The sequence below is a fragment of the Rhinopithecus roxellana genome, chromosome 5 (assembly GCF_007565055.1).
Source record: "Rhinopithecus roxellana isolate Shanxi Qingling chromosome 5, ASM756505v1, whole genome shotgun sequence".
In the NCBI taxonomy this organism is placed as follows: Eukaryota; Metazoa; Chordata; class Mammalia; order Primates; family Cercopithecidae; genus Rhinopithecus; species Rhinopithecus roxellana.
Window position 1 is genome coordinate 104,413,648 of NC_044553.1, and position 21,047 is coordinate 104,434,694.

At 40.8% G+C, this 21,047-nt stretch overlaps 1 protein-coding gene across 1 annotated transcript in view; it reads right to left on the reverse strand.

The window, feature by feature from the left end:
* The window catches only part of LOC104669579 (cytosolic carboxypeptidase 4), a 232,417-nt gene that overhangs the window by 75,303 nt on the left and 136,067 nt on the right, over positions 1-21,047 (reverse strand). Inside the window, exon 6 of the mRNA XM_030931043.1 lies at positions 2,393-2,430. Within this exon, the coding sequence (XP_030786903.1) occupies positions 2,393-2,430 (38 nt within the window). The remainder of the gene's footprint in view (positions 1-2,392; positions 2,431-21,047) is intronic.

Below are 21,047 nucleotides of genomic sequence, written 5' to 3' on the forward strand. Positions count from 1 at the left end.
AAAAAAAAAAAAAAAAAAAAAAAAAAAAAAAAAAAAAAAAAAAAAAAAAAGAATGTTAGAGAACCTCTCATCCAACTCTCTTGTGTTATAAGTAACACAAGAGATGTATAGACAGCTCAGCACAATTAGCAAATAGGCTATACATCCTCCTAATGGGACACTAAAACCTGTTTTATATGAGGAGGACAGCAAGCTATTGCAGTTCTCCACTAACCTATTAGAACAGGTAAATAGAGATGAGAATGACGAATGTTTAGATCATTGGTTCTATGCATGGATGTTAGATTCAGGTAGTAGGGGGCAGTACTGCCATTTTTACACATGGGAGAAATCACAAATCATGTATTCATTTAAAAATTTAGTATCCCAGTACTTAAAATTATTTTTAAAAAATGAAAAAAAAACAAAAAATTTTGTCAACAAATATTTATTTTCAGGCTCTTCATTGTGCTGAGGCAAGCAATACAATGACCAATACAGATGACGCTCTCCCTCATAAGCTTTCAGTCTGCTGGAAGACACAGAAAATAGCAATTTCATCATAATGTAATCAAGTCTGAGTTGGGAGAGCCTATAAGAGCATTGAGGAGGGGCATCCAAGTTCTGGTAGTCAGAGAAAGGATTTTCAGAGGAGGCAATATCTGAGCTAAGCTCTGAAGGGAAAGAAGAAGTTAGAACTTCTAAAAGCTGACCCCCAGCACCATATACTCAGCCTGCCAGGCATGGCTGGTGTGTTGAAAACCTAGCTACATGGTCTGAACCTGAATCAAGCCATGTTTGCACTGGCTATTGGTTTTTCCTGGGCTGAGGCATTATGTTTCTGATCAATACAGTTAACAACTGACATAAGACTACTTTCAGAGGTTTACACATCTAAGTAGGTACGATTTATATCAAGATGCTCTACCCTAAGCTCAAGAGCTAAGGAAAGTGTGTGTGTAGAAAGTAAGCCAGCCTTACTCAGATCTCTGGGCTCCCTTCCCATGAAACATCAAGTCCTCCATGCCAAGGCTGGGCTGGGGGGATTTGAGAGATAGCTTCTTTCCCAAGGCATGACATTTACAGGCTGGCCTACCAGGCTGCTCTCAGCATCTTTTCCTCCTGCAATTCAACACTCCCTCACCCTGCTGCATCAAACACTGGGCATTTGGGAGCAACCAAGGGAGCAGATAAATAATGAGAACCGAGATGCCAAACCTGAAGCAAGTTCAGTCTGAAGAATGAATGGTCCTCTCCCCAGAACCCACAGGTAACACTTTTCCAACCCTTCCTATCTCCAGGGCTTCATAACCCCTTCCTCTTCACTCCCCCATCCTGCTCTTACCACCTCCATTCTACCTGCAGGTCTTTAAGCTGTGGACAGACTTGTGTCTCATATCAAATTTGAATAAACTAAATGAATTCAAGCTTCAATTTTTCCAAGTCTGTAAAGGGAAACAGCATGTGATTTGGCTCTTTCTCTGTGCTTATAGTTGACAGAGACGTATGGATGGGGGGAAGAGAGTGTTTTTATTTTTATTTATTTATTTAAAAGTTTTATTAAAGTTCACCTATTACCCACAGGCCTCAGGCTCCCTGTAGAGAAACAAATATCACAATTGAAGCAGCTGGTTTCCAAGGTGCCAAATTAAAATAGATGAAGAGGTAAGGAGAAAAAATGAGTAAAAACATTAAGCTAAGACTTCTTCCTTCCCAAGTGCATTGTGCCTCCTATTATATTGCACACATGAAATTGGCTCCCAACGTAATTAGGCCAGGGCTACCAGGCAAAAAAAATCCTCAAATTATTCAGAACCCCAGAGCTATTATTTTGCAATCACTCAAGTAACTGAGAAAAGAGTCAACTTTTAAATATAAATTTGTTACCAGCATCAACATTGTCCAAGCAATTCCCAACACTCCACCTGCCCAAGAATAATAGACTCATGAGCTGAGCTGAGTTGAGAACCAAATACAGGAATACTGCTCTCCATCCAGCCAAAATCTTTTCTTCCACTGGAACCTGGAGGCAATCCCACTGGAACCTGGAGTTTATTCCAACAATCTTTAGGGACTACTGGCTCTGTTAGACAGGGGTGAAGGATCCACCAGGTCCACAGTAGACAATATACCCCCTTCAGCGTCCGTTGTCTTGGTGGCATTATGTATGGATAATATTTATTTTGTCTCTGTGGTCATGTACTTGGAACAACCATAATATTCTCTATCTTACCCCAAAGACCCAGGACATGACTTTATCGCTTTCAAGGTCAGAAATGAGCCATAGGTGCTTGAGAAATAGTAGTTCATGAAAAAAAAAGAAAGAAAAAAGAAAGAGCCATGGGGACCAGAGGGTGTCTTTCATTAAACCCAGAGGGGAAGGAAATAACCACCCTTCAAAAGAGGTACTTACTGGATTTCAGCAACACTGCCAAAACTTCAGTGGCTGCCCTGGGGAAAGAGAAAGAATAGTAACAGTCAACGTTCAATGGTCTTTTTGTCAGCCCATGGATCCCACAGCCAGCATGCCCATTGCCACCCCTCAACAGACCCATGATTAACCAGGTAACAGGCAATCTATTGATTGCCCTGCCAACCATTAAATAGGCATAAATGCAGAAATCATGCTGAGCAAAGTGTCCGTCTTACAGATGGGTCTCTGAGGTCCCCTCTGCTGCTGAAAATCTCTTTCTCTCCCCTGCTTGCCTCCCACCTTCCACCAACTTCCTTGCATAGAGTGGTTCATTTTTCTATTACTCATATCAGGCAGAGCTCTTGTCAGTCTCTCAATTTGTTTCTGGAAACATGCAGGGACTCTGGAGGCTGGTCTGGGAAGGAGTGGGGCTTGGGAGTTTAGTGAATGTAGCAGCACAGTGCAAACTTCTTGAAACACTCATACCCCTGGGGATGCAGTGGAAAATGCATTCACACATTGGAAAAAGAGGCTATTTCCTTAGGGTGGAAAATAGCTATGTTGGGATTTTTCTTCCAAATTCATCGCTTTCTTCCATGGAGGAATGTCACAGTCTTTGCAACAAAGGGACGCATACGAGAATGAAAAATACTTTTTGACCCACATATTACTGATTTTTCAATCTGTTTCCTGCTTCTGAGAAGGTCACACAAAAATCTACCTACAGGGCAGAGGAAAACTTCACTGGCATTGAGGGCAGTGTGGTATAATTATAGGGAGGAGAGTTGTGTTTGCTTTTTTCAAAAAATAGAAGATTCTGTATGGCCCTAATAACTTGTCCTTAAGGCCTGCTAAGCAGTAATCTGTTTCCACCACCTCTCTCAGGATTGGAGGAGCAGGACAAAGAGGCTGGATCACACTTCTAAGACTATACAGACAAGTCAGCAGAACTGGGATCCCAAACCCAGGACTCTCACTGCATACCTCTGCCTCCTCCCCGTCTGTTGTTCTCCAGAATCTCTCTCTCACTGGCCCTACCCTGGCCTCTGCCTGGTCAATGAAAGTTCACTTTGCAATATAGTAGCTAATACTGAACAACAGAGCCAGCAGTAAAAAGGAAGATAAATGAATGAATAAATATAAATTAAAATACAATAGAAAAGCAGTGCGTGTGAAAGCGTTGCTCCCTCTAACCTACAAGGCAGTTCTGCAAGAGCAAAAACCTGAAATTCACAGGCCCCTGTGCAAACCCACAACAGGGATGACACCCCAGCTCAGCGAGACCAAAATGACCATAGGGCAGTTATAAAGAGGGGAGGCTAGCTTTCATGGAAGGACTACTTCATTTATCCTTCAAATGGTTTTCCTCTTAGCAACTTTCACCTTCTTCAGTCTCACTGTTGTTGAATCCCACAGAGTTTTGGCAATGGTGTCTTTAAGACAGAACACATGGAAGGTGTTTCTGGAAATTCAAGTTGTGTGAAAAATCCAGGCACCATAGTACATGGGGCCTGGCTTGGGCTGGGGCAAAAAGAAAATCAGTGTTTTGGGAAAAGCAGAACAGCCAAATTAATTTCACCAAAATGAATTAGCAGAGAAGGAAACATGGAAACAGGAAAAGAATAAGGATGTTCCAAGCAAGGCTGCTAACCCAATCCTGGCTCACCGGCCAGGTCTCCAAGGACTGCATTTCTAATTTCCATTGCACTTTTGTTTTAGGAAGTTCACAAATGAGGTAATGATCCATTAGATAATAGTTTTATGAGACAGACTAGAGGTGGGGAGGGACAGGTGGCAGACAGACCAGTTAGGAGAATAAGTAATAATAAGGTCTCAAAGCCAAAAAGTGGCATGGGGGAAGAAGGGATGGGTTAAAGACACATTTGAATCTTGCTACTCAAAGGGTGGCTCTCTGACCAGCAGCCTCACATTTTCTGAAAGCCAAATAGAAATGCAGAATCTCAAACCACATCCCTGACCTTCTGAATCAGAATCTTTATTCTAACAGATAATTTATATGCACATGAAAGTTTCAGGATAACTGGTTTAGGGAACAGTATTAATAAGGCTTAGTTACTCTTTCGATGTTGAGAGGGCAATTCAAGGTGACTCCCAGATCTCAACTCTCTAGAAAGTACCTAATAACATGCTAAACTAAATAAATATTAATCCAAAAGGTGACATTATACAGCAGGAAACACATGATAAGTGTCACATTCATCAAAAAAAATTGAGGCTTATTCCTGAGAAACTAGAAAAGATTTATTTCTTCCTAGGGCATAAGTCGGGGATCAATGTTTAGTGCAGCAAAGGCCACATTTAAGGCAATGAGGGAGATAAGATTTGAGGCCAAAGTCCCATACCCTAAAGAGTTCACATTCAATTCTGTAGGTAATGAGAATCCATTCGTTTTTTTTTTTAATCGAGATGATGTGGCATCAAAATTGAAAAGTGAGAGAATAGCAAAGACTTGGAATCAACCCAAATGTCCATCAGTGACAGACTGGATTAAGAAAATGTGGCACATATACACCATGGAATACTATGCAGCCATAAAAAAGGATGAGTTTGCGTCCTTTGTAGGGACATGGATGCAGCTGGAAACCATCATCCTTAGCAAACTATCACAAGAAGAGAAAACCAAACACCGCATGTTCTCACTCATAGGTGGGAACTGAACAATGAGATCACTTGGACTTGGGTAGGGGAACATCACACACTGGGGCCTATCATGGGGAGGGGGGAGGAGGGAGGGATTGCATTGGGGAGTTATACATGATATAAATGATGAATTGATGGGTGCTGACGAGTTGATGGGTGCAGCACACCAACACGGCATAAGTATACATATGTAACAAACCTGCACGTTATGCACATGTACCCTAGAACTTAAAGTATAATAAAAAAATAAAAAAATAAAAAAAAAGTGAGAGAGAAGTTGTGAGCAAAAAAATAACAAGAGCTGAGGAAAGGTGAGCTGTGGAGGGTGAAGGAAAGTGAAGAGTCAGTGATAGCCTGGAATATTCAGGCTAGGTAGATGGGGGAACAAGAGAGCCATTAATAGACTAAGAAGAGAAGTTGCAGTGTTTAGACAAAATAATGATTTTGATTTTGATGCTGAGTTCAAGATGAAGAGTACAACAGAAGGCTACAAGAAACTGTTTGGAATGCTGCTGGAAGCATCATATAGAATTCAGGAATGCAACCACAGTTGGGAATATACATTTATGAATCATTACAGCAGCAATGATCATCATAGCCAGGCAAGCAGGTGATACTTATGAGGAAATTCAATCAAGAGCAGAACAAAGGGCGGCCCCAGGAAAGCATCAACACTAGAGGGTAGGAAACCCCTAAAGGAGTCAGAAGATGTGCATTTGAGGAAATATGAGGAGACCTTGGGATGATTAGTTTGAAAACTGAATGTCACCAGACTGTCTAGGCACACTGTTTTTCAAACTGCAAATGTTGACCCAATAGTGCATTACAGCATTATAAAGTCATTTTATAGGTATCAACTATATTTTTTAATGAAATAGAAGAAAACAAAATGAAATTCAATATATCAGAGTCATCTCATGTAGCAAAGGTTAGCAGTGATCTGAGAAATTCTCATTTAAATGCACGAACATACACATGTGTACCTACTGGGAATGTGATATAAGAGCTTTCCTAAAAAAAAAAAAAAAAAAAAAAAAAAAAAGTTCGTAAAGATGTTGTTTAGGATGTAGTGTCCATATAAGATCTGTATAAGAATAAACATCCAAAATCAACTAATGAGCAAACTGAAAGCACTTGATCTCCACACACGGTGCCCAGGATCCAGACATCCAGTCACTCATGTGCATGTCACCAAGAGGCTCTTTATTTTTGGTTTATTCAGTGGTTACACATCTACAGCACTGGTCCACTCTGAGTATTGCTGCTCTGCCATTTGTCTGCTCCCCCATCAAAGCATGAAGAAAAAAATAAAACCTATCAGAGCCGAGGCAACTACTCTGTCAACCAACTGCTAAGTCTACAAAAAGCAAAAGTTTAAGCTGCTAAAACTTAAACAACTAAGAAGGCATTCAGTTACTTCCACTCCTAGGAGCCAAGCCCAATGATTGAGTGCATGAACTGGGGGCCCACAGTTAGTGCCTTTGGAGTGCAAGACTGCCTCCTGCTGGATGTGCGCATCTGACACCCATGGTTCTGGTAGCTGCACTCATTTTATAATTTTATAGAATAGGACTTCTCTCTCTTTTTTTTTTTTTTTTTTTTTTTTTGAGTTGGAGTTTTGCTCTTGTACCCCAGGCTGGAGTGTAGTGGTGCAATCTTGGCTCACTGCAACCTCCACCTCTTGGGCTCAAGCGATTCTCCTGATTCAGCCTCCCAAGTAGCTGGGATTATAGGCATGCACCACCATGCCTGGCTAATTTTTGTATTTTTAGTAGAAATGGGGTTTCACCATGTTGGCCAAGCTGGTCTCGAACTCCTGACCTCAAGTGAGCCACCTGTCTTGGCCTCCCAAAGTGCTAGGATTACAGGTATGAGGCATGAGCCACCGTGCACGGCCTGAAGAGGACTTCTCAGGAGGGCACTGTTTTCTTAAAGTTTAAACTCATACCATCATCCCCCATTGTTTGAGCTTCCCTATGGGATGCCCAGGGGAGATAGAAAATCTCCTCCAAATGGGTGTCCCTGTGTTTACATCAATGAAAGAATCATTTCAGAAATTTTTGTAGAACATCTTGCTCCAAGAGAGTTAAAACAACAGCCAAAGGCAAAGTGGAATGGCCTCCATCCTATCTATTTTCACACCATAGGATAACTCAGTTAAGATTCTAGAGGTCACGGTTCACTTCCACTCTCCTCTTCAGAAAAAGCTAAGTTTAAACTACTGGCAAATTTGTAAATATCCTCTTAAGATTTTAGCAAAAAGCCACAGAACTGCCACAGTTCAATTTACGTCTTCAAGTTGAAGTAAATTTTAAGAGTCATCAAAAAAGAGTCTTGAATATTTATCATCCCTATTTAGGGAGCCCCTATAAATGCCAAGCAGCAAGCTAAATGTCCCATATACATAATTATACATCACATTTGATCTCCACGGGAATGCTAGAGAGTGAAATTATTAGTCTTGTTTTACAAACAGCAATAATGCAGTTCACAAAGGGGTAAATAATCTTCCCAAGGTTCAGCAGCTAACAAGAGGCAGTATTGACTGGGCACAGTGGCTCATGCCTGTAATCCCAGCACTGTGGGAGGCTGAGGCAGGTGGATCACAAGGTCAAGAGTTCAACACCAGCCCGGCCAAGATGGTGAAACCTCATCTCTACTGAAAACTACAAAAAATTAGCTGGGCATGGTGGCAGGCACCTGTAATGCCAGCTACTCGGGAGGCTGAGGCAGGAGAATTGCTTGAACCTGGGCGGTAGAGGTTCCATTGAACAGAGATTGTGCCACCACACTCTAGCCTGGGCAACAGAGTGAGACTCCGTCTAAAAAAAAAAGAGGCAGCATTAGCTACAGGTCTACCTCTGGGTGAATTTAAATCTAGTGCTCCTAAAGTCATCTCTTTACTTTTAACATAATTCTAGAAAGAATCTAAAATCTCTCTCTGTGCAATATTTTTATCTTGCAAATAAGGATTGTGGAGATCAAGAGGTTAGATGACTGGTGCAAGGTCAGAGGATTCATACATCACAGAGCCAATGAAACAAACAACTTGTCCAGCTTGAGTCCACTGTTTGACTCAAGATTCTACACAGCACAGTTTGGTACAGCTTAAGTGGGTTTAGATGTTCAATGGTGGTCAGGGAGACAAAGACAAAGAATTCAAGGAGAAGCAAGTCACAGGCATCTTTGAGTGGCAGGACTGAGTTGCTAAATTAGGAAGTAGAGGGCTTGGTTTTGAAGCTTGGAGCAGCCTCTTTTCTGCTTCTGGGTTCTGGGTTTACTTGATCTCTCTGAATCTCATAGGTTTCTCATCTATAAAGCAGGTATAAGATCTAACATGGGATGGTGTGAAGAGTAAGATAAAGTAAAATTTTTATTATTATTATTATACTTTAAGTTCCAGGGTACATGTGCACAATGTGCAGGTTTGTTACATATGCATACATGAGCCATGTTGGTGTGCTGCACCCATTAACTGGTCATTTACATTAGGTATATCTCCCAATGCTATCCCTCCCTCCTCCCCCCACCCTATGACAGGCCCTGGTGTGTGATGATCCCCTTCCTGTGTCCAAGTGATCTCATTGTTCAATTCCCATTTGGTTTTCTGTTCTTGCAATAGTTTGCTGAGAGTGATGGTTTCCAGCTGCATCCATGTCCCTACAAAGGACATGAACGCATCCTTTTTTATGGCTGCATAGTATTCCATAGTGTATATGTGCCACATTTTCTTAATCCAGTCTGTGACTGATGGACATTTGGGTTGATTCCCAGTCTTTGCTATTGTGAATAGTGCTGCAATAAACATACGTGTGAAAAAATTAAAAGATGGGGGTGTGCCCAAGATGGCCAAATAGGAACAGCTCCAGCCTCTGGCTCCTAGTGTGAGTGACACAGAAGACAGGTGATTTCTGCATTTTCAACTGAGGTAGTGGGTTCATCTCACTGGGTTGTGTCAGACAGTTGGCACTTGTCTGTGGGTGCAGCCCAACCAGCGAGAGCTGAAGCAGGGTGAGGCAATTGCCTCACCTGGGAAGTGTAAGGGGGAAGGGAATTCCTTTTCGTAGCCAAAGGAAATTGAGACACACAACACCTGGAAAATCCAGTAACTCCCATCCTAATACTGCGCTTTACCAAGGGTGTTAGCAAAAGGCACACCAGGAGATTATATCTCACACCTGGCCCAGAGGGTCCCACGCCCACAGAGCCTCCCTCATTGCTAGCACAGCAGTCTGAGATCTAACTGCAAGGCAGCAGCGAGGCTGAGGAAGGGGCGCCCGCAATTGCTGAGGCTTAAGTAGGTAAACAAAGCCGCCAGGAAGCTCGAATTGGGTGGAGACTACTGCAACTCAAGGAGTCCGGTCTGCCTCTGTAGACTCCTCCTCTGGGGACAGGTCACAGCTAAACAAAAAGCAGCAGAAACCTCGGCAGAGATAAATGCCCACGTCTGACAGCTTTGAAGAGAGCAGTGGATCTCCCAGCACGGAGGCTGAGATCTGAGAATGGACAGACTGCCTGCTCAAGTGGGTCCCTGACCCCTGAGTAGCCTAACTGGGAGACATCCCCCACTAGGTGCAGACCAACACCTCACACCTCACATGGTGGGGTACACCCCTGAGACGAAGCTTCCAGAGCAAGAATCAGACAGCAACACTGGCTGTTCAGCAATATTCTATCTTCTGCAGCCTCTGCTGATGGTACCCAGGCAAACAGGGTCTGGAGTGGACCTCAAGCAAACTCTAACAGACCTGCAGCTGAGGGTCCTGATTGTTAGAAGGAAAACTAACAAACAGAAAAAGCACCCACACCAAAACCCCATCAGTACGTCACCATCATCAAAGACCAAAGGCAGATAAAACCACAAAGATGGAGGAAAAGCAGTGCAGAAAAGCTGGAATTTCAAAAAATCAGAGCGTATCTCCCCCTCCAAAGGAACGCAGCTCATTGCCAGCAACGGAACAAGGCTGGACGGAGAATGACTTTGACAAGTTGAGAGAAGAAGGCTTCAGTCGATCAAACTTCTCAGAGCTAAAGGAGGAACTACGTAACCAGTGCAAAGAAAGTAAAAACCTTGAAAAAAGATTTGACGAATGTCTAACTAAAATAACCAATGTAGAGAACTCCTTAAAAGAACTGATAGAGATGAAAACCAAAACACAAGAACTATATGACAAATGCACAAGCTTCAGTAACCTACTTGATCATCTGGAAGAGTATCAGCGATTGAAGATCAAATGAATGAAATGAAGTGAGAAGAGAAGTGTAGAGAAAAAAGAGTAAAAAGAAATGAACAAAGCCTCCAAGAAACATGGGATTATGTGAAAAGACCAAATCTACGTCTGATTGGTGTGCCTGAAAGTGATGGGGAAAATGAAACCAAGTTGGAAAACACTGCAGGATATCACCCAGGAGAACTTCCCCAACTTAGTAAGGCAGGCCAACATTCAAATTCAGGAAATACAGAGAATACCACAAAGATACTCCTCAAGAAGAGCAACTCCAAGACACATAATTGTCAGATTCACCAAAGTTGAAATGAAGGAAAAAATGTTAAGGGCAGCCAGAGAGAAAGGTCGGGTTACACACAAAGGGAAGCCCAAACTCTCCAAGCCAGAAGAGAGTGGGGGCCAATATACAACATTCTTAAAGAAAAGAATTTTCAACCCAGAATTTCATATCCAGCCAAACTAAGTTTCATCAGTGAAGGAGAAATAAAATCCTTTACAGACAAGCAAATGCTTAGAGATTTTGTCACCACTAGGCCTGCCCTACAAAAGATCCTGAAGGAAGCACTAAACTTGGAAAGGAACAACAGGTAACAGCCATTGCAAAAACATGTCAAAATGTAAAGTCCATCGTTACTAGGAAGAAACTACATCAACTAGTGAGCAAAATAACCAGCTAATATCATAATGACAGGATCAAGTTCACACATAACAATATTAGCCTTAAATGTAAATGGACTAAATGATCCAATTAAAAGACACAGACTGTAAAATTGGATAATGAGTCAAGACCCATCAGTTTGCTGTATTTAGGAGACCCACCTCACATGCAGAGACACACATAGGCTCAAAATAAAGGGATGGAGGAAGATCTACCAAGCAAATGGAAAACAAAAAAAAGCAGGGGTTGCAATCCTAGTCTCTGATAAAACAGACTTTAAACCAACAAATATCAAAAGAGACAAAGAAGGCCATTACATAATGGTAAAGGGATCAATTCATGAGGAAGAGCTAACTATCCTAAATATATATGCACCAAATACAGGAGCACCCAGATTCATGAAGCAAGTTCTTAGACACTTACAAAGAGACTTAGACTCCCATAAAATGATAATGGGAGACTTTAACACCCCACTGTCAACATTAGACAGATCAATGAGACAGAAAGTCAACAAGGATATCCAGGAATTGAACTCAACTCTGCCCCAAATGGACCTAATAGACATCTACAGAACTCTCCACCCCAAATCAACAGAATGTATATTCTTCTCAGCACCACATCACACTTATTCAAAAATTGGCCACATAGTTGGAAGTAAAGCACTCAGCAAATGTAAAAGAGCAGAAATTATAACAAACTGTCTCTCAGACCACAGTGCAATCAAACTAGAACTCAGGACTAAGAAACTCAATCAAAACTACTCAACTACATAGAAACTGAACAACCTGCTCCTGAATGACTACTAGGTACATAACAAAATGAAGGCAGAAATAAAGACATTCTTTGAAATCAATGAGAACAAAGATACAACATACCAGAATCTCTGGGACACATTTAAAGCAGTGTGTAGAGGGAAATTTATAGCACTAAATGCCCACAAGAGAAAGCAAGAAAGATGTAAAATTGACACCCTAGCATCACAATTAAAAGAACTAGATAAGCAAGAGCAAACACATTCAAAAGCTAGCAGAAGGCAAGAAATAACTAAGATCAGAGCAGAACTGAAGGAGATAGAGACACAAAAAAACCCTCCAAAAAAATCAATGAATCCAGGAGTTGGTTTTTTGAAAAGATCAACAAAATTGATAGACCACTAGCAAGACTAATAAAGAAGAAAAGAGAGAGGAATCAAATAGATGCAATAAAAAATGATAAAGGGGATATCACCACTGACCCCACAGAAATACAAACTACCATCAGAGAATACTACAAACACCTCTATGCAAATAAACTAGAAAACTTAGAAGAAATGGATAATTTCCTGGACACTTACACTCTCCCAAGACTAAACAAGGAAGAAGTCAAATCCCTGAACAGATCAATAGCAGGCTCTGAAATTGAGGCAATAATTAATAGCCTACCAATCAAAAAAAGTCCAGGACCAGACAGATTCACAGCCAAATTCCACCAGAGGTACAAGGAGAAGTTGGTACCATTCCTTCTGAAACTATTCCAATCAATAGAAAGAGGGAATCCTCCCTAACTCTTTTTATGAGGCCAACATCATCCTGATACCAAAGCCTGACAGAGATACAACAAAAAAAGAGAATTTTAGACCAATATCCCTGATGAACATCGATGCAAAAATCCTCAATAAAATACTGGCAAACTGAATCCAGCAGCACATCAAAAAGCTTATCCACCATGATCAAGTGGGCTTCATCCCTGGGATGCAAGGCTGGTTCAACATATGCAAATCAATAAACATAATCCAGCATATAAACAGAACCAAAGACAAAAACCACATGATTGTCTCAATAGATGCAGAAAAGGCCTTTGACAAAATTCAACAGCCCTTCATGCTAAAAACTCTCAATAAACTCGGTATTGATGGAACGCATCTCAAAATAATAAGAGCTATTTATGACAAACCCACAGCCAATATCACACTGAATGGGCAAAAACTGGAAGCATTCCCTTGGAAAACTGGCACAAGACAGGGATGCCCTCTCTCACCACTCCTATTCAACATAGTATTGGAAGTTCTGGCCAGGGCAATCAGGCAAGAGAAAGAAATAAAGGGTATTCAGTTAGGAAAAGAAGAAGTCAAATTGTCCCTGTTTGCAGATGACGTGATTGTATATTTAGAAAACCCCATTGCCTCAGCCCAAAATCTCCTTAAACTGATAAGCAACCTCAGCAAACTCTCAGGATACAAAATCAATGTGTGAAAATCACAAGCACTCTTATACACCATTAACGGACAAACAGAGAGCCAAATCATGAATGAATTCCCATTCACAATAGCTTCAAAGAGAATAAAATACCTAGGAATCCAACTTACAAGAGATGTAAAGGACCTCTTCAAGGGGACTACAAACCACTGCTCAGTGAAATAAAAGAGGACACAAACAAATAGAAGAACATACCATGCTCATGGATAGGAAGAATCATTATTCTGAAAATGGCCATACTGCCCAAAGTAATTTATAGATTCAATGCCATCCCCATTAAGCTACCAATGACTTTCTTCACAGAATTGGAAAAAACTACTTTAAAGTTCATATGGAACCAAAAAAGACCCCGCATTGCCAAGACAATCCTAAGTCAAAAGAACAAAGCTTGAGGCATCATGCTACCTGACTTCAAACTATACTACAAGGCTATAGTAACCAAAACAGCATGGTACTGGTACCAAAACAGAGATACAGACCGATGGAACAGAACAGAGCCCTCAGAAATAATACCACACATCTATAGCCATCTGATCTTTGACAAACCTGACAAAAACAAGAAATGGGAAAAGGATTCCCTATTTAATAAATGGTGCTGGGAAAATTGGCTAGCCATAAGTAGAAAGCTGAAACTGGATCCTTTCCTTACACCTTATACGAAAATTAATTCAAGATGGATTAGAGACTTAAATGTTAGACCTAAAACCATAAAAACCCTAGAAGAAAACCTAGGTAATATCATTCAGGACATAGGCATGGGCAAGGACTTCGTGTCTAAAACACCAAAAGCAACAGCAACAAAAGCCAAAATTGACAAATGCGATCTAATTAAACTAAAGAGCTTCTGCACGGCAAAAGAAACCACCATTAGAGTGAACAGGTAACCTACAGAATGGGAGGAAATTTTCGCAATCTACTTATCTGACAAAGGGCTAATATCCAGAACCTACAAAGAACTCAAATAAATTTACAAGAAAAAATCAAACAACCCCATCAAAAAGTGGGCAAAGGATATGAACAGACACTTCTCAAAAGAAGACATTCATACAGCCAACAGACACATGAAAAAATGCTCATCATCACTGGCCATCAGCGAAATGCAAATCAAAACCACAATGAGATAAAGTAAAATTTTAATTAAATTAAGTTAAAAAGCATACCACAGCCCCTGAAATGTAATATTACTAGGTTGGTCCAAACGTAATTTTTGCCATTTAAAGTAATGGCAAAAACCACAAATACATTTGCACCAACCTAATAACTTGAACACCATTGTTGGATCATGGACGGTGGAATGGGTACCAAGTGAGGAAGTGGGTTTATCTCTGTATATGTGTTTGTAGGCAATGAGCCTGCAGGGTCGTCATTCACCAGTCAGGAGAGGTCACTGGAGAAAAAAATGTGCTCCTATCCCTGGGCACATGGAGGAAACACAGGACCGAACTATCTCTTGGAAGTCAAATATTCTGTGGCACAGATGGCCTAGGTATAGCAAGTGCCACCAATATTAGTTATCAATTGCAGTGTAATGTTACCACAATTGTAGCAGCTTGAAACAATATTCATGTATTATCTCACAGTTTATGTGGGGCAGGAATCCCACAGCTTAGGTGGATCCTCTGCTTAGGGTCTGACAAGGCTGCAATCAAGGCATCAGCCAGGGCTGAATCTTCATCTTGAGGCTCAGCTGGGGAAGGATGTTTCCCAGCTCAAACAGGTTCTTGGCAAAATACCTTTCCTTGCAGTGCCAGGGCTGAGGACACTGTCTGCTTGCTGCATCAACAGATAGTAAGACGTCTTTGCATTCCTAGAGGCTATGTGCAGTTTCTACAAGTCACCAACTATTCTTCGCAATGGGGGTTTCCCCAACATAACTGCTTACTTCATCAATGAGGAGAGTTTCTATACAGAGTATGTATGCAATGAACTCTTATAGCACAATTATGTAACATAATCACAGGGGTGACTAGGGATGACATGTCCTTACCTTGCCATATTCTGTGCATTAGAAACAAGTTGCAGCTCTTTTCCATCCTCAAGGGCAGGAAATAACATAAAGGTATAAACAGCAGGAGGTGAGGATCATGGCGGGGGCCACCTGAGAGTTTGTCCCCCACCCAAAGCTTCTTCAATCTTTAGCATCCAGGTACCAGGAACCTAACATTCACTTCACCAAGACATGACCCTCTCCAGACTTCCCCTTTTCAGAGAGTGGAAATACTATCTTTCCAGAAGCTGAACATGCACCCTTAACACTACCTGCCCTTTCCACCTAGATCTCATCATTTCCTCAAACACCACTTCACAACTACTAGAGTGCTCTTAGGTTGTCCATTCCCTTTGATCTCTGCTGTTGTCACCCCAGCCTAAGCATGTGAGGGTCTGGTACTTCAATGAGAAATGTAATTTCTGGAGCTATTGGTCCTTGGTTGGAATATATATTTTAACTTCCTAGGTTACTCCTTAGGTATATTAGAAAATGTAATAGGGCAAAAATAAATTAAATAAATTAAAATCACCCAAATATCTCTCACCCAACTACTACTATAGCCCCAAAACTAATCCATCCATATCCACTCTATAGCTCCTTCAAGCTGTTCTCCAGTCTGCATCTAGAGTGGTCTTCTCAATCAGAAGCTCTGATTTGAGCACCCTCACATTGCTACCCCACATCCACTCTTGCTCTGGATAAAAATTCAAATCTGAAACATAAACCAGGAGGCCCTACCAAATCTGGCAGCTGCCTCCCTCTCCAGCTTTGTCCCACACCACTTTGTCTTGCTGTCTATACCTCTGCCCCCCTGTCCTTTTTCCAAGACCTAGAGCATGTTCCCATGACTTGTCCTTTGACCTTGCTAATGCTGCAGCCTAAAATGCTCTGGGAATTTCTCCCCTTCTTTACCTGTATCTCATACTTTATCCTTTACATCCTAACTTAGATGTCATTTCCTCTAGAAAGACTCCCTTGACCCCTAGAGTTCTCTGTTAGAGTACACTCATCCTTTTTCCTCTTTTCTCATTGCACAATTTAGTTTGCAATTATTCACTCAGTTGTGTGATTATTTTATTAATGTCTGTCTCCTCTTCCACTCTACAAGCTCCAGAAACTAGGAAACATGTTTTGTTTTGTACTATTCTACCCCTACCACTTAGTCTTATGAACACAGATGACCATCAAATGTTTGCTTAACCTTTTTTAAAAGCTAGGCACCGGTCTAAGAGCCTTAGTAATATTATTCTTTTATTCAATAAATATTTTCTGAGCACTTGCTATGTGTCAGGACAAATTGATAAACCAAAGACTCTTACACTCAAAGAGCTTATGTTTGAGGGAATTAAAATGAATGAAATAACTAATAGACAAAAGTATTTTTGAAAAGTACACTAAATTAGTATTCTTAGAGGTGATAAATGCCATGGGAAAAAAAGAAAAAGCAATAACAAGTTAAAGAGATCAGCTGTACAGGAATGTGTTACAAGTTTTTAAAGGTTGGCTGGAGTAGATTTCATTGATGAAGCAACATATAAACAAAAATATAGAAAGGAAGTGGTTGTCATGCAATTATCAGGAGAAGCATCTGCTAAGCTGAGAGGACAACCAGTGCAGACACTGTAAGGTGACAATAGCCCTGACCTGTTCAAGGAACAGTGAGATGGATAGGGCTGCTAGAGTTGAGGATGACAGGAGTGGAGCAGGACTGAGATGAGGTAAGTACTATAAGGGCTTTGGCTTCACTGTAAGTGGATGATTCTCTACTGGATTTTGAGCAAGATTTAGCATGTTTTAAGAAGACTTCTCTGACAACTCTACTTTTTTTTTTAAAGGACTCTAGGAAGACAAGAGTAGACGCCAGAGACCAGTAGAAAGCCACATGGAGCAAACTAAACACAGCAACAAGTAAAAAGGATTACACACAGGAGTAAATGGGATTTAGTCCAGGAATGCAAGGTTGGTTTGACATCTGAAATTTGGTCAATGTAGTAACCCACCATATTAATAGAATAAAGAATTTGAAAATAACTGATCATCTCAAAACACAGGAAAAGTATTTGATAAAATCCATCACATTTTTCTTACAAAATTATTCAATAAGATGGAATCAAAGAAAACTTCCTCAACCTGAAAAAGTGGCCTACAGAAAATCCACAGTTAATATGATACTTAATGAAGAAAGATTGAAAGTTTTTCCCCTAAGATCAGAAATAAGATGAAGACACATATTCTGCTACCTCAAAAGACTGAAAGCTTTTCCCCTAAGATCAGAAATAAGATAAAGACACATATTCTGCTACCTCTGCTTAACATTATACTGGAGATTGTAGCCACGGCACTTAGGCATAAATGAATAAATAAATAAATGGCATGCAGGTTAGAAAATAAGAAATAAAACTATGTCTATTTGCAGATAGTATGATCTTGGGTACAGAAAAATCTTAAAGTCACTAAAAACTATTAAAACTAATAAACAAGTTTTGCAAGGTGGCCATAACAGATTAACATACAAACATCAATTGTATCTCTATACATTAGCAATGAAAATTCAGAAATGATTTTGTTTAAATCCCACTAATCTTAGCAGCAAAAGAATACAATTAAATCCCACTAATCTTAGCAGCAAAAGAATACAATTCCTGGTAATACAATTCCTGGTAATCAATTTAACAAAAGACATCCTCTTATACTGAGATCTAAATAAATAGAAATCACACAAGTATCAGTTTTTCACCTATTGCAATAGCCCCCAAAATGATGCATGCATATCCACTCTAGGACCCCTTCACTTCAAACTGTTCTTCATGGTACAATTGGAGTGATCTCAAGAAGCACGTGGATATGTTTTAAATTTAGAACTAATGGGATTTCTTGAGAGATTGCTGTGAGATTGCTGAGAAACTAGCTCAGTTACTTCTCATAACAATCACCATTTTACAGATGAAGAGACCAAAAAAGTAACGCAACCTGCATGAAGTAGCCATGTTAGAAAGCAGCAGATCTAGAACTTCACTGGGCCTCTGTCTCACTCCAATGTCAGGTAATTCACACCTGCTGTCCAGCACCACATTGAGCACTGGCACTAGCGAGCTTCTCTGGGGAGATTTCAGAAAGAAGGAAGAAGGTGGCCCTAGAATTTAATCTAGAACCTCACTAGAGTTTGCAGTGGGACAAGGGGTTTTTGTAGCGGAAAAGAAAGTGAAAACCCAAAGGAGTTAGCCAAAAAACAGGTGGATAAAGCAGGAGGACCTTTACAAGGGATTGAACATGTTGCTTAGAAAACCATCTGCTACAGGGCCAGCCTCCTGCTGGGATTGAGAGGGACTAGCAGGATGGATAAAATCACACACACACACATACACACACACACACACACACACACACACACACAGCCAGGTGACCAAGGAAAGTGGTAACACATGGATCTTGCTAATCATCATTTTCAAGGGAGAGAGGAGAAAACAGAAACATGAAACTGAGATGGCTCCTGCATGCTAAAAGGAAAGAAAAAGCATAAACATATGATGCAGAAATGGAACCAGATCCTGTGCCTAGGATGGAACTTGTCCATTTCTCTTTGGAAACAAAGAACCTCCTCCCCTACAACTCTATCCAGATGCTGTCACAGACAGATGCAGGAATCCTCATCAATCATGGCAAATTTTTATAAGGGAAAATGAAACCCAGATCTCAGACTGGTTTGGTTACAAACACTCAGCAGGGAGTGTGACAGAGGGTGGCTACTGCCTAAGATGGAACCAGGAGCAGAGTGCCGCAATCGAGGCTGGGAGGGCCTCATTCTGCCTGGCTTGTCATAAGCAGAGACTCTGCAAAACAGAAATGGTTTTGAAGTACTTCCGAATTCACAAGCAACAGCATCAGGACAAGCCTCAGACAAGAGCTTTTGGGAATCCCCAGCAGTGAGAAGGAAAAAGCTAATGTCTGAGGGGAAAGGAACAGACTGGGATTGCAATAAGTTCTCACAAACCAGAGAGTCTTTTTCTACATAGAGGTGTGACTCTCAAGTTAGCACTTAAGGCAAACAATACCCTTAAAATGATGTAACTTCTTTAAACAATTCAAAAAGTACATTATACATGGATGTACAACTATAATCTTATACTGTAATATGTATATATATAGGTATAATGAGTAAAGAATATAATTAAGCATATATATGCAAAATAGAATTCTACAGAATGTTTGCTATTTGACTATAATAGAATATTTACCATATCACACATTTAGTTGAATTCTTATAAGTCAAATGTGCCTATGATATAATCCACTCTTGAAATATCTGGCAGCACAAAAGAAAAGATGTAATATCCTATCTCAATGCACAGCACAGAGCAGGCACCCAGCAGACAGTTTCTGATTCAATAGATGAACAAAAACGTATCTGATTTTGCTCCAGTTAAAGAGCACAGTGAAGACAAACCTGACTGCTATCTGTCCTGTATGACTGAGATGTAACACGGCTATATGTGGTACCAAGGCTTAGCACCTTCCAGCATGAATGCAACCAGCATTTCAAAATGTTGTCATTCACACAAAGACAAATATTGTGCAATTCATTCCACTTACATGAGCTACCCATAAAACACTGAGGAATAGAGACAGAAAGTGGATTAGTGGTTACCAGGGGCTGAAGGGAAGGGGAGTAGGAAGTTACTGCTTAAAGATGACAGACAGAATTTGGGGGGTAACAACAAAGTTTCGACAATAGATAGTGGAGATAGTTGTACAATATTGTGAGTGTAATTAATGTCTGAATTGTACTTTAAAAGGGTTTAAATGGCAAATTTTAGGTTATGTATCTTTTATAATAAAAAAGTAACAAAAAGAGTTGTTCTTGTATTTGATGACTAACTAGTCAGCCCTCTTTTAGAAAAGTTGCTTGGGTCTTTAGGAAAGAGGGGCAGAGTGTGGCAAAGACCTACAAAATGCTCCCTCACTTGGCAAGATATAGAATAGCAACAGAAAATTTCACCAGCAATCACTGACACCAGTGATTCTCAAACTTGAGCATGCATTGTGCATCAGACTCCTCGGAAGTGCTTGTTAAAACACAGAGTTTTAAGCTCCAGCCCCAAAGTTCCTGACACAGGAGGTCCAGGGTGGGACCTGAGAAAGTGCACTTCCAACAACCTCCCAGGTGTTGCTAATGCTACGGTCTAGGAATCTCACTTGTGAAACACTGACTGAGACAGTGGGTGCTCAGTAGATCTGGCCAAGGGACTTTCTCAGTAAGAAGTGAGGGGAGTACTACTAAGCCATTTTTATTTCAGGTCAAATACTCAAGATCCTCCATGATGCCTCCCAGCAGTTCCATGATTTGTAGAACTCCAAGAAAATATTTCATAAACTTTCTTCTTTCCTAAATAAAACTAAGGACTATCACCTATAAAAAGAGATCTTTGAGTTTTGAGGAACTCTTTCCTAACTAAGGTCTACGGTTCCAGACAGGAAGGGCAGTTATTCATTTTTGTTCATATCAAAGCCTTGCAATGATTTGGTGATCTCTACTTGATTGACAGGATTTATGATTCCTAGCATCCTTGGAGTGTTTAGAAATTAAGATCTTCATTAAAACTCAGATGATATGGGAAGACTTCAATAAAACTGTCGGCCAGGTACAGTGGTCCATGCCTGTAATCCCAGCATTTCGGGAGGCAGACACGGGCAGATCACCTGAGGTCAAGAGTCCAAAACCAGCCTGGCCAACAAAGTGAAACCCCATCTCTACTAAAAATAAGAAAATTAGCCGGGCCTGGTGGTGTACACCTATAATCCCAGCTACTTGAGAGACTGAGGCAGAAGAATCACTTGAACCTGGGAGGCTGAGGTTGCGGTGTGCCGAGATCACGTCATTGCACTC